The 13,327-nt window shown below is 30.9% G+C and overlaps 1 protein-coding gene across 1 annotated transcript; it reads right to left on the bottom strand.

Moving 5' to 3' along the window:
* Window positions 1-7,901: 7,901 nt before the first annotated feature.
* LOC139494925 (antistasin-like) lies at window positions 7,902-12,128 on the bottom strand. Its single transcript, XM_071283056.1, has 6 exons — window positions 12,057-12,128; window positions 11,395-11,419; window positions 10,228-10,326; window positions 9,674-9,766; window positions 8,760-8,852; window positions 7,902-8,002 (listed from the first exon to the last, which is right to left on the bottom strand). Exons 1-6 carry the CDS (start codon window positions 12,102-12,104, stop codon window positions 7,983-7,985), a joined length of 378 nt encoding a protein of 125 aa, XP_071139157.1. The 5' UTR covers window positions 12,105-12,128; the 3' UTR covers window positions 7,902-7,982.
* Window positions 12,129-13,327: the final 1,199 nt, after the last annotated feature.

Below are 13,327 nucleotides of genomic sequence, written 5' to 3'. Positions count from 1 at the left end.
TAAAGCACAAATGCGTAAATAAGATTCACCAGGAGTATTGATTTTTTAGATACAAGTTGAATGCACAGCTAAATGTGTCAAAAGGTTTTCTTTACAGCAATGTAAATATATGCTAGTTGTTGTCAATACGCCCAGAGGAGACATGTACACAATGTCAATGGGCTATTTTCGAAATTGTCCAAGAGATGACGAAATTGTAACAACAACAAAAAAAAAAAAAAGGAAACAAACTATTATTGTTGCTTGAATAATTATCAATTGACAGTTTGATTCAATAAAATATATTACGTGATTTAACATTATACAATGAATAACAGATATACCGAAATTAATTAATTTAAACAGAAAGAAACAAAGGGTTACTTAAGGATGTACATAGGTGAGGTTTTGGAACTTGTGTCAAATGTTCGGACTCCTTAGTGTTTTTCCATACAATACAATGTAAAATATTTTGCCCCATAACACCCATTTATTTTTTCATATAAGATTTAATAGCTCATGAAAGGTCATTTACCAAAATTTTAGAAGATTCTTAATTTTCTTTCTTTTGTTTTGAGACCTTATAATACCAATGCAAATATAAGGTAAAAGTCCGAGTCAGCCTTTTCCCGCCATATTTTAAATCTCAAATGTCTCAAAAAGGAGGTCCATGACCTATCAATATTTTTAGCTTATCTTTATGCTTAATTGATGCTATACCAGCTTATAGTACTAATTTCAACTTCTTAATTTATTAATTTTCACCTAACCTCACCTAAGTACATCCTTAAAGTTAAAAAAATATATATTATTTATATTTATAATAATAATAATAAGAATAATAATAAAATAATGATAATATGACAATTGCTTACCTGAACAGCAATAACGGTGAGAGCGAGGAGTAGAATATATCGTAACATGGTTCCAGTTCAATGTATTGAGTATTATCTCAGCTTAGGTTATATACTATTTGAGAAATGATGCAGATGCTATTTAATTGAACTATTACAAATTAGCGCCTAAAGCAGAGTTATGATTTCATTTGTCGAAAATTTCATTGTTTTTTTTTTTTTTTGTTTTTTTTTTAATATTAAACATATTTTATTAACAATCACCTGTTACATCAACCCTCAGTTGCCCAGGGAAGCAACTAAGGGGGCCCCAATTTTTACAGTCTCATTTGTCGGGGAAAAGCAAATGAGAAAAAAACTCCCACTATAAATTATAAACATCAACCTTTATAAATATTATCTATCCTTGTACAAATGTACATGTACCTGCAATCAATATCGATCTATATATCTATACATCTCACCATATATAATTATTTGAATAAAGTTTGTTTTTTATCTTCATTTATTTCTCACAAAGGCTACCTGTATTTATTAAGCAGTTTCAATTTTATCGTACATCAAGTCTTTTGTTATGTTAATTTCGATTACATTAAATTTCTGGTCGAGTGATCATTTACCACGTGCGATTTGTTAAAGGGATGTGTAGTTAATTCATAAAAAAAATGGATTAATGATTTTGATTCCCAATAAGGATTAATATCAAAGATATGGTGAGTAAATATTTGTTTATAATATGAACCTGTTGATACAACATGTCTTGTTACAATTAGATGATATACATGAATATATACACAACAGAAATTACATGTAGGGAGTTGCGAGCAGTGTACATATTATTATTCAATCAGTATCAAAGAGGTCATTGAACTGACCTGACCATGCAAAATATATATTTATATACAAAAAATGTCACACATAGTAGAATAGGCTTCGATTTTCGTATTCGGTTTAAAATATTTGAGCAGAAATTGCATTTCATGTTTTATCATATTTAAAATCACCAATTTACTTATCCCTTTCTTTTGATATTTTGCGATATTTCTAGTTTTCCAGATAACCCATTTCGTGATTAAAAGCACCGTATCTAAAATTTGGGTATAAGATGCATCTGCATTAATGACCCCAAAAATTATACTTGTTTCCGATTTTTGTAATTTTTGGATATTTAATTTTGAACAAAATTCCCTTATTTTCTCAAAAATTTCCCGCCAAACGTCTTCCACCAGTTTACAATAAATAAAAAGATGAAATAGTGATTCTTTTTCATTGCAAAAGTGACACTTCCCGTTTGAGCGATTCATTTTTTGTAACTTTTCTTCAGTGTAAATTATATTATGTAGTAACTTCCATTGAAATTGTTTAATTTTTCTATTAGCTAAATTCTTATTCAAAGTTTCCCAAATGTAATCCCATGGTAGTTCATTCCCAAAATGTAAATTCCACTACAACTGACTATTTGGAGCTGTTTTATTCTCATAAAAGTATCTAATATCTTTAAGGCATAATTTTTTGGCATCAACGACAACTCCATTTTTTATAAATTGACAAGAATTTATTATTTTTATAGGTCCATCCGAATGACTATGTATACTAGAGTCTGTTTTTAAAACGTCAATTTGTTGAGGTGTTAACGAAGATTTAATGCGGCTATATTGTGCAATCCAATTCCTTTTATCTTTAAGACTGTTAAAAATATCAAGGGATGTTTTAAAGGATTTATTGTTTAAGTCCCATATATCTTTAATTTTTTTTATTCCACTGGAGGCAAAATTTGCATAATATAATGCATGTCCCTTGAACTTCAATTAGCCGATGGGATAGAACTCTCCATATGTCCAAAAGTTAATATCATATTGTGACCAATTGACCGATGCTATCATGTACAAATTGTAATACTGATAACAAAAACCGTAACATAAATTGGAATTATATCATTTTTTTATAATTCTTTATTTTGTATTTCTTCATCTCATACATATATTTATGCATTTTTTTTTATATCAAAGAAGAATACAATACATGTTTATTCATTTTGACATGTTAGTTTTAGCGCTTATATTAACATCCATCTCTTCAGACAAAACAAAACCAAAAAAAACAACAACAACAAAAAAAACAAATAAAAAACCCAAAATTAAACAAAACAAAACAGACAAATACAAAAATTTAACAAACAAAAAATAAGAAAAAAAAATCATTGACTTATATTCATATACGATTAAATTGATATTATTCATTTTAACGTCATATGAAATTTCAAATTCACAAAACAAAAGAGGGACGAAAGATACCAAAGGGACAGTCAAACTCATAAATCTAAAACAAACTGACAACGCCATGGCTAAAAATGAAAAAGACAAACAGAAAAACAATAGGACACATGACACAAATGTTGAATATATTATTTATATACTAAATAAATGACTTTTCCTATAAGAACGGTTTTGTAAACACAAATCCTTTATACTATTTAAATATTCATAAATTTACTGCTATTCATTTGTTGATTTCCTCTTTCTGTACACGAATTTGCTTCTTTAAAAGTAAAATCACGATCATTCTGACTTCAAAAAATTCAAAACGGAATGTACTTAATCAAATTGCAAAACCAAAAGCTCAAACACATCAAACGAATGTTACCTGTTACCTTCTGTAAATCCCTTCTCCATCAGAAAACCTGGAATTCATCCATTAAAATTTTGTTATGTTATATTTACATCTGTTGCCAGTCACTATACATTATCTTTAAACAGTTACAGCCTATGAGTTTGGTAAACCTTACAACTTTTAAATGTTTATTTACTTTCAAGGAGCGCACTACGATTTTCATGGAGAGAGTAACACAGGCTTCTAGTGATTGATTCCACTAAATTTATTTCCTTTTTCTCTAACACATATATATAGCACCAATCAAAAAGACTTCAGTCCAAGAACATTTTCATCATTTTCGAGTTGCTAACGCATATGTCAGTTCATGCAGCGGTCCCAATCTTTGGTACAACGACTGTATGAAGTTTTGAGATAAAGATGTCTCTAATAGTTTTTAAGGCAGAACATACGACAAGTGTTCGAAATTTTCAGTTCCATCCTCACACAGCGGACAAATTGAAGTTTTCTGACCACATGAAAATTTTGAGCGGTGGTACTGTAGAATATATGTATCCAAAGGCATTTTGATCTAAGAACAGGCTTTACGTATATACATGTGTTCTGAACCTGCACTCTTCCATATAGAATTAACAACACCAATTTTACAGTTTTACAGTTTTTGATATTTAAGTACCGGAATGACGGTTTTGATTTGGCTTCGGTAAACAGTTTTTCGGACCAAAAGCCATCAAGAGACTGTTTTACTTTCATTTTCCACTTGTATTTTGTCTCTGGTTTAAGTAAAACCTCTGAGGCACACGGTAAGTTATATTGTTTTAAAATCTTGTCAGCCCTTATAAACCAGCTTTTTAGTTTTTTCCTTTTGTAGACAGTTGTCATTTACATGGTTTTTCAACAGAGTCACTTCTAGCTATGGTACCAAACGTTATCAGAATCTTTTTATGTAGAAGTGCAATTATAGGTAATTGACCAAAAAGTAGATAAGCGTCTGCGTTGGAGGCTCTAGCGGGTAGATTTTGAATTTGTTTCAGAAAGTTATTACAAAAGATATCTAAGCGGGAAATATCTTTAGCACTTAGATTTACAATTTCAAGTCCAAATAACAAACGAGGAACCAAATACGTTGACCAGAGTTTACATGAAACCTCTGGATTATGTCCATTTAAACCATGCAGTCCTGAGCCCTTAAGTGCGTAAGATGTCTGTCTTGCGGTTTTTAGACGATTTCCAATAATTGTCCTTGTTGCCTCTACTTCACGAGAGTCTCTATCAATTCCTATATATTTATAATTTTTTACAGTTTCTAGTTTCTAATGCTTCTGAGCCAATGTGGAACTTTTCCATTTGATTCCAAAGGTTGCAATTTAAAGATGAGTTCCATGTCATAACTTTAGTTTTTTCCTTACTTATATTATATTCTTCTGTCTCTGCAATATGGGCAGTGTAGCTAATCATAGTCTGGAGTTCATCAGGCTTTGAAGAGCTAAGTAGCAGATTGTCTGCACACATTGGAGTACCCACAAACACATTTCCAATTTTAAAACCCGAACTGTCACTTTCTAACTTCTTTGTTAGCGGATTAACGAAAAGTTGGTAGACGGAAGGAGACCATACGCTGCCTTGACGGACGCCTTGGAGTTCAGCAAATTAAGGAGATAACTTCCCTCCATCGAACTGCAGAATTCATATGTGTGTACCAGTCATTTAAGATTTGCCAACTTTGTCCAGAAATTCCACTTTGAAATATTTGAATATACTTTTTAACAGGGAGGCATGCCAAACTACATCAAAAGCGGATGACGCATCAACAAAAGTAGTATATAATGTTTGTCCTAATTATTTTGCTTCTATGATTTGTTCTGTATGGGGAAGTGCTGCAAATGTAGGATTGACCCCGGCAATAAAGCTACGTTGTATCTTTAGTAGTGTAGGTTCCTTTAAACCAAGATGTACCGATTCCATCAGTTTTCCCATTACATGAGAAACTGTTATACGTCGATAAGATTTTGGTTGGCAGATAGGTTTTCCATGACCTTTGAACAACGGTGAAACAATACCTTCTTTGAAACACTGTGGTACACGCTTAAATTTGAATGCTTCATTTATTAAGTTTGTAAGTATTTTGGCAGTTTTTTCACCTCCATATTTAAAATATTCAGCAGAAATTCCAAATTGGTCAGTAGCTTTTCCAGTTTTCATTTTTGAAATACATTTTTGAATTGTTCCAATTTCAAATTCAATCGTTTTTTTCATCTCAATGTTCAAATATGTCTTGAAGTAAAATACGGTCTAGCTCAACTTGAGAACGGTACTGTTGATTCTGCGGTTTTTCCGATAGAGTAGATAAGTCAGTGAAATAATTTGTCCATGCCTCACGAATAAGAATGGGTACATATGTAAGTACTTTTAGATTTCTGACTTGGTACATACATTTTATCATGAAGAAAATTGTGATTTAAACCCGGTTGTATAGCTATACTTTGATATGGTGTTTTGTTATTACACCACTAATTTCGTAAAGTGTATAGAATAATTCTAAAGTTCAATGTTTTGTTGAAGATATATTATTCAATACCAATACTCCGGCTTTTATTACTGGTATATAAAATACCTGTACAGCTTGGATTTATTACTAGTATATAAAAAACATATACAGCTTGGATTTATTACTAGTATATAAAATACTTATACAGATTGTTTTTTTATTACTAGTATATAAAATACATATACAGCTTGGTTTGTTTTTTATCAGTTCTTTATGTGACCAGGTAGAATAAGGCTCAGATGAATTAATGCAGAATGTTCATATACTTTATTAAATATAACTTAGAAGGCAACGACAGATCTGAAATATTTATATAATGACGAATAAATACAACTTTACAAATCAATGCATATGAATATATCATTTTGTAGCAAATAATATTTTATGTTTAATTACACAATTGCAAATAAATAATAATGCAAAATTCAGTTAAATGATAACTCTGAATGAAAACAATTTGTTAATCAATGCTAATGAAAACTGTTCACTAAAGTAAGTTGCCCATACTGCTATATAAAATACTATACAACATTGAAAGTTAATTACAGGTAAATAAGAAAATATAAAGTTTGAAATATTACAATTAGCAAAGTAAATGAAACTAAATCATGTAAATAACATATTTAAGTCAAAAACATTTAACCATAGACTAAATTGAAAAACCCTTAGAGTTAAATGAGAGATGTCTGTGTAGAGTACAGTAGAAATTATATCATGTATATTCAGGTAAGTGTGAAAAAATTATATCGTCATATGTCCTTTTTACTAAGCCCATCCACTGAGTCAATTTCTTGGTAAACAATATGAACATTGAGGGCTTTCCCTGTCAAATATTTATTTCTTGTGTGTTTTTGTAATTCATAAAAATTGCTAGGTTTTTGTTTAAAACCTAAACATGTCTTCTTAATTCATTGTTGAGATTTAAATGTCGGCTAATAACCCCTGTGTTCTAAAAGTATTGACTGACTAATAAGATGATTTCCGCAGGACACGTTCAAGTCTCATTTTTCCCACTTACAAATGTGAAATTTTATTAGACCTTAACAAAAATTATAAGATGTGGCATGAGTGCCTATGAGCCAACTCTCAATCCAAGTCACAATGTGTAAAAACAAAAATAATTACAGGTCAATGTCGGTATTTTTAACTGTCGAGTATCTGGTGTGTTTGTGAAATATTTTGATTTCTTTGTTACAAATCATGTTTGCACACTGCAATATAATAACTTAAAAGTTAATTTCTGTTACACTAATAACTTGATATATCTTGACTTACATCTAGAAATTGTCAATGAGGGTTGGTTGAAAACAAAACTTTACGAAAAAAGTGATGATTTCAGCTTCCAAATTGTGAACTTTCCATTTCTATGAAGCAACATTCCAGCAGCGCTTGGATACAAAGGATATATCTCCTCAATGATTTGATATCCCCGGGTTTGTATTTTCTATCATGATTTCTTTCATAGAGGATTGCTGCTCACAATAAAGCTATTAAACCAAGAGTTCCAAATAGTGAAGTTGAAATCAATCGGTCGTAATTTTTACTGACGCAATCACTGGTTGGTTGACCGTTACGGAATAACTGTTTCACAAATGATATTGGATATGTTTCGTAATGTCGAAACTACAATACCCTTTCCTTTTCTAGAATGTGACCTATTCAGTGAGACTATTTACCGGATTTGAAATAACATAATCAACGGGTGCCATATGTTGTTCTTCTCTTTGTCTGTTTGTCTTTTTATTTTTAGCCATGGCATTGTCAGTTTATTTTCAATCTATGAGTTTGACTAATATAACCCTCTGGTATCTTTCGCCCCTTTTTATGTCAGGATCAAAGACTAGTAATTTCTGTTACCCAATGACTTGATTTTGTTAGCAAACAAGAAATAAATATAAATTAGAAATATGTTTTAATATTTTTATTGAATACAATCCGCTCAACGTCTTTGTCATTAGTTATTGTATACATGAACTTTATCCATCATCTTTTTATTCGTACCCAGAACCAGCTGAAATACAGTCACAAAACTTGATATATATGGCATACTAAAATATATATAAATGTAACACTTTATACAGTTTGTGGGTTTGCACGCTTTTCTGTATTAACATACATATGGAACGCTGGAAACTAAAGTCAAGATATATTATCACTTAAAATTCCATTTGACCCGTTATTGGCATCAAAATGATAAACATCGCCTCTATGATGTTTAGATGATTTCCAACCTACACATTTAAAATGTCTTGAAATCTTTCAACAGCAAATTGGAGAAATATATGAATGTGAACAGCTGAATGATATGGTTATGATACTTTCGGGACTTTTAATCTGACTAAAGTCTAAACACCACATAGTGCAAGAATTGAGAATAAACAGAATGTTTTGTAGAACTAGTACGTGTTCCGGATTATCTTTATCAGGAACCTATAAAGAAGCTATCATGAACCCTCAAACCAAGAATTTAAAAATCATAATAGTACTTTTATTGAAGTCATATGTTTTTTTTTCTCTCTTCAATACAACATGAATTACAACATGTATCAATAACATTTATTTACATTCTAATTTAGTCTTTATAAGTTGTGATTTACCACCTCTAGAAATATTGAAAAAAAAACTATTATAACCAATAACTAACCTTTGAAAAATCACGACAAACAAAACGTACAATGAAGATCGCCATAGCTTTAAAACAAGTTGCTTAAAAAGGTAAGCGAGTCCGGTTCAAATCTTTAGAAATAAAGCTTAATGTAAAGGCTTACGTGGTTTGTTGCATTTACAAATCTCACATCCATCAGCGCCGAATTTGAACCCATGGTCACAGAACATGTTACACATTACAGGCTGACAGTGAGCTGAAGTATCAAAAATGAATTTGATGCGACTGTCATACAAGTGAGAGGTTTAGATAGCTATAAAACGATCCACCATTTTCTACATTTGAAAATGCCTGTACCAAGTCAGGAATATGACAGTTCTTGTCCATTCGTTTTTGATGCGTTTTGTTAGTTGATTTTGTCATGTGATTATGGACTTTCCGAATTGATTTTCCTCTGAGTTCAGTATTTTTGTGATTTTACTTTTTGTTATTTAGGTTATAGCTTATTGTTTGTACGTTCTTTGCTAATCAAAGTACACGAAATTAGATTTTATCAGAATACTTAAATACAATAGAGGACTAATTAACTGACCATTTAGACATGGTTTTTCTATGCATTTGGTAAAAGTTGAGGGTTGAATCGAAAAGTCTTTCACTATTGTGGAAAATCAATTTTGGTAAAACTAGTGGCATCATCATAAAAAGACCTTCAATAGCTAAATATACAGGGTTTTTGAGTGTTTACCATAATCACGTGTAACAAATACTAGGTCTGACAAATTGTGTATGTGCAACATTAACTTTTTTTTCATTTGAAATTTTCACTCCATCAATTATTGCATTTTTTTAACACGTATCATGTAGTGTTTAATCAAAGTATGAAAGTGATAAAATAACAAAATGATCATCTTTCACCAAATCCCTTAAAGGCATCATAAAATGTTAAAAATCGAAAGATGGTAGAAAATATCTCAAGATTAAGTAACCAGAAATTACATATTAAACAGCGCCGATTTCAATGGAGTAAAACCTTTATTGTTATATTTGGAATATAAGATTCAGACATTATAGACTTACGTGGCTGGTTACATTTACAAATTTCACATCCATCAGCTCCAACTTGAAAGCCGTGTTCACAGTACATAGCACACATAACGTTCGAGCAGTAAGCTGAAAATAGAAAAGAAGCAAACTACATGGGTTTTTCAATGAACAAATGTCTTTGAAACAAGTAAAATGAAAGCAATTTCAGCTGATATATTCGAGACAGCAGTCAATTGGAACACAAGAAATAAGCTATATATTATTGGATCAGTATTTTCATTGCTGTTATAATATTGACATTTTTTTGACGATCGAGAATTTTGCTATGGTAAGTAAAATTCACATCAATAAATATACTCCTTTCTCCTTTCTGTTCACTATTAAATGAACCAATGAAATATCTTTTAAGTATTTTAAGGTGTGCATTTTAATTTACAACAGAACCAGAAGACCCCGAAAGCTCTTAAAATCGGAATGTAGAATGAAGTGTTGTCAGATCCTAGTAAGCAAAGCGTTAACAGAAGATGTGTATTTTAATCAGATTGGATCAACAATAATTTATTAGTGTGTGTTTAGAATGTACTTACGAGGTTGTTTACATTTACAAATAGCACAGCCATCTTGGTCGACGCGGTTACCATATTTACAATACATCATACATAGAGGTTTATTACTGCATTTTCCGTCTGAAGAATAAAACAGTTATACTTTATCACTTTTGTTCGACAACATGAAAAAGATAACAAAGCGAGATTCAAAATCATCAGTCGATACAAAATTTGACATGACATGGCATTAAAATCCTCAAAATCGACGATTTGTAATCACATAAGCAACACGGCGGGTGCCACATGTGGAGCAGGATCTGCTTACCCTTCCGGAGCACCTGAGATCACCCCTAGTTTTTGGTGGGGTTCGTGTTGTTTATTCTTTAGTTTTCTATGTTGTGTCATGTGTACTATTGTTTTTCTGTTTGTCTTTTTCATTTTTAGCCATGGCGTTGTCAGTTTGTTTTAGATTTATGAGTTTGACTGTCCCTTTGGTATCTTTCGTCCCTCTTTTTTTGACAAACAATAATATACTAAACAGGAAATACATGGAAATCTCGTTTTTTGTTGTTCTTAGAATAATACAGTAACACAGGTGCACTCGATTCAGTTAACAAGCTATTGAAGTACCAAGTTTTAAGCTATCTTTCTCTGACTCAGATCACCGACTGTTGTGGTCGTTTTTTCTTTCTTCAGTTTAATCTTAATATAGCATTTCTTATTGCATATTCATGACTCAGGTGACCGACTTTTTCAGTTTTAATTGTATATAGAATATCTTTTTTTTTATATCGACAGTAATTGAACATTTGTGGATTCAATCAATTCAAAATGGCGGGTCCCTCCTTAGTTACGCCTGGTCAACTGTGGATTTGACGACAACTTTTAGCCAATGAAAAAAATTGTTACATCCAAATTATTTCAAGGTCTGGGTATCAAATTCAATAATCTAAACTCTAACATTTATTTGAGACATCGTTTTGTTCATATTCTAACATAAAATAATTGTGTCATGTCCTAAAGAAAGTCATCTCGGGAGAAACAAAGAATAGTACGTACATGTATGATAAGCTTCAAGGACAGACATAAAATGTATGTGTATATTTCAAGGGCTAAGAGTGGAAAGGCAGTACATTGTATAAAAATATGTTCCCTTATTTTAAATAATTGTTTCTTTAAAATTGTTAAACGCATAGATTTACTTACAATTTGGATTTGGTGGTGATCGAGCCTGAAAAGGAAAACATAAATAAGGTAATTAAATTCCCTCATTAAAATATTACCTTTCTGAGATATAAGTTGATAGTATAGCAAATTTTCTTTAAAAAAAAGGTGTATATATATACCTTTCGATATCAATACTATAGTGAATATGATTTGCATAAGTGCAGAGGAGACATGCCAAAATGAAATTGTCCACGAAATGACGTAAAAATCAAAAAAGAAACTATTATAAATGCTTGAAAAACCTATCAATTGACATTTTGATTCCATAAATGATAATACATGATCTAACGTATTTTAATTTATAACAGAAATACTGGGATTATTTACTTTAAACAGAACGAAGTAAAGGGTTAGTAAAAGTAATAAAAAAAAACATATTATAATAAAAATAATAATGATATTACTACTACTACTACTACTACTACTACTACTACTACTACTACTACTACTACTACTACTACTACTACTACTACTACTACTACTACTACTAATAATAATAATAATAATAATAATAATAATAATAATAATAAAAATAATAATAATAATAATAATAATAATAATAATAATAATAATAATAATAATAATAATAATAATAATAATAATAATAATAATAAAATAATAATAATATGACAATTTCTTACCTGAATAGCAATAACAGCCACAGCGAGGAGTAGAATATATCGTAACATGGTTCCAGTTCTATGTATTGAGTATTCTTACAACACAGTTTATATACTTTTAAATGATACAGATGTTACTTAATTAAAATATTATAAATTCACGCCTTAAGAACAGTTATGATTTCATTTGTTGAAAATCTCATTGTTATTATTAGAAATATATTGTAGCCAAAGGGATGGAACTCTCCATATGTTCAAAAGTTAACAGTACATTGTGACCGATTGGCCGATGCTACCATATACAAAATGTAATAATGAAACAATAACGGTCAGCAGGGGGCGAATTTAAGCTTTTTTTTAGTACTGGTCAGTCGAACCATTGGACTAAAAAATCTACTGGTTCGTCACATAAATTGTAATTGTATCATTTTATAGTCACATATGCGACTTCAAAGTAACAAAAGAAAGTTGAATGTGTTGTTTAAATACTAAAAAAATACGTTTTACTTTTAAACAACTGTACTTGAACTTTTAGGTAAAGAAACATCCTTTATACAGTAAAACCTGGCTAAACCGAATCCTGCATAAACCGTAAACCTGTATATACCAAACCTGTTCTTAAGCAATTTCATTCCAACTGTATGCGTTGTGAACCTGATAACACTGAACACCTGTGCCGGTACATACATTTGCTTCTTTAAAAGTAAAATTCCAAAAAACTCCGAGGAAATTCAAAACAGAAAGTCCCTAATCAAATGGCAAAATCAAAAGCGCAAACACATCAAACGAATGAATCACAACTGTCATATTCCTGACTTGGTAAATGTTTTTTTTATGTAGAAAATGATGGAATAAACCAGGTTTTATAGTTATGGTTTTCTATGGGTTTTCGCTATTACACCACTTATTTCGAAAAGTTTATAAAATAATTCCAGAAATCATTGTATCATGTTTTGTTTAAGACATATTGTATAATACCAGTACTGGTTTTTATAACTAGGCCTAGGCGGATCTAGGGGGACCCTGGGAAGCCCCCCCCCCTTTTTCGTGAGACAAATTTGGTTGATTATATAGGAAATCACTGAAGCATGACTGCAGCGCTCCCCCCTTTCATGTCTATCAGCCCCCCCCCCCCCCCCCCCCGTTTAGGAAAAGTTCTGGATCCGCCACCGCTTGTATATAAAATACATTATACAAGTTGGTTTCTATTACTAGACGTATATTAAATACATATACAGCTTGGATTTTGTCAATTCTTTAATTGAATTGGATATATAATGCATATTCAGAAG

This window comes from Mytilus edulis, chromosome 11 (genome assembly GCF_963676685.1).
Source record: "Mytilus edulis chromosome 11, xbMytEdul2.2, whole genome shotgun sequence".
In the NCBI taxonomy this organism is placed as follows: Eukaryota; Metazoa; Mollusca; class Bivalvia; order Mytilida; family Mytilidae; genus Mytilus; species Mytilus edulis.
The sequence above is the reverse complement of the archived record's forward strand: the minus strand, read 5'-3'. Positions and strand labels throughout refer to the sequence as shown.

Bases quoted from the DNA above. Each gene is read 5' to 3' on its own strand.
- LOC139494925 (XM_071283056.1), bottom strand. From the start codon at position 12,104: ATGTTACGATATATTCTACTCCTCGCTGTGGCTGTTATTGCTATTCAG. The intron at 11,420-12,056 runs GTAAGAAATTGT...TTTCCTTTTCAG, and splicing joins TGGCTGTTATTGCTATTCAG to GCTCGATCACCACCAAATCC. The intron at 10,327-11,394 runs GTAAGTAAATCT...TTTATTCTTCAG, and splicing joins ATCACCACCAAATCCAAATT to ACGGAAAATGCAGTAATAAA.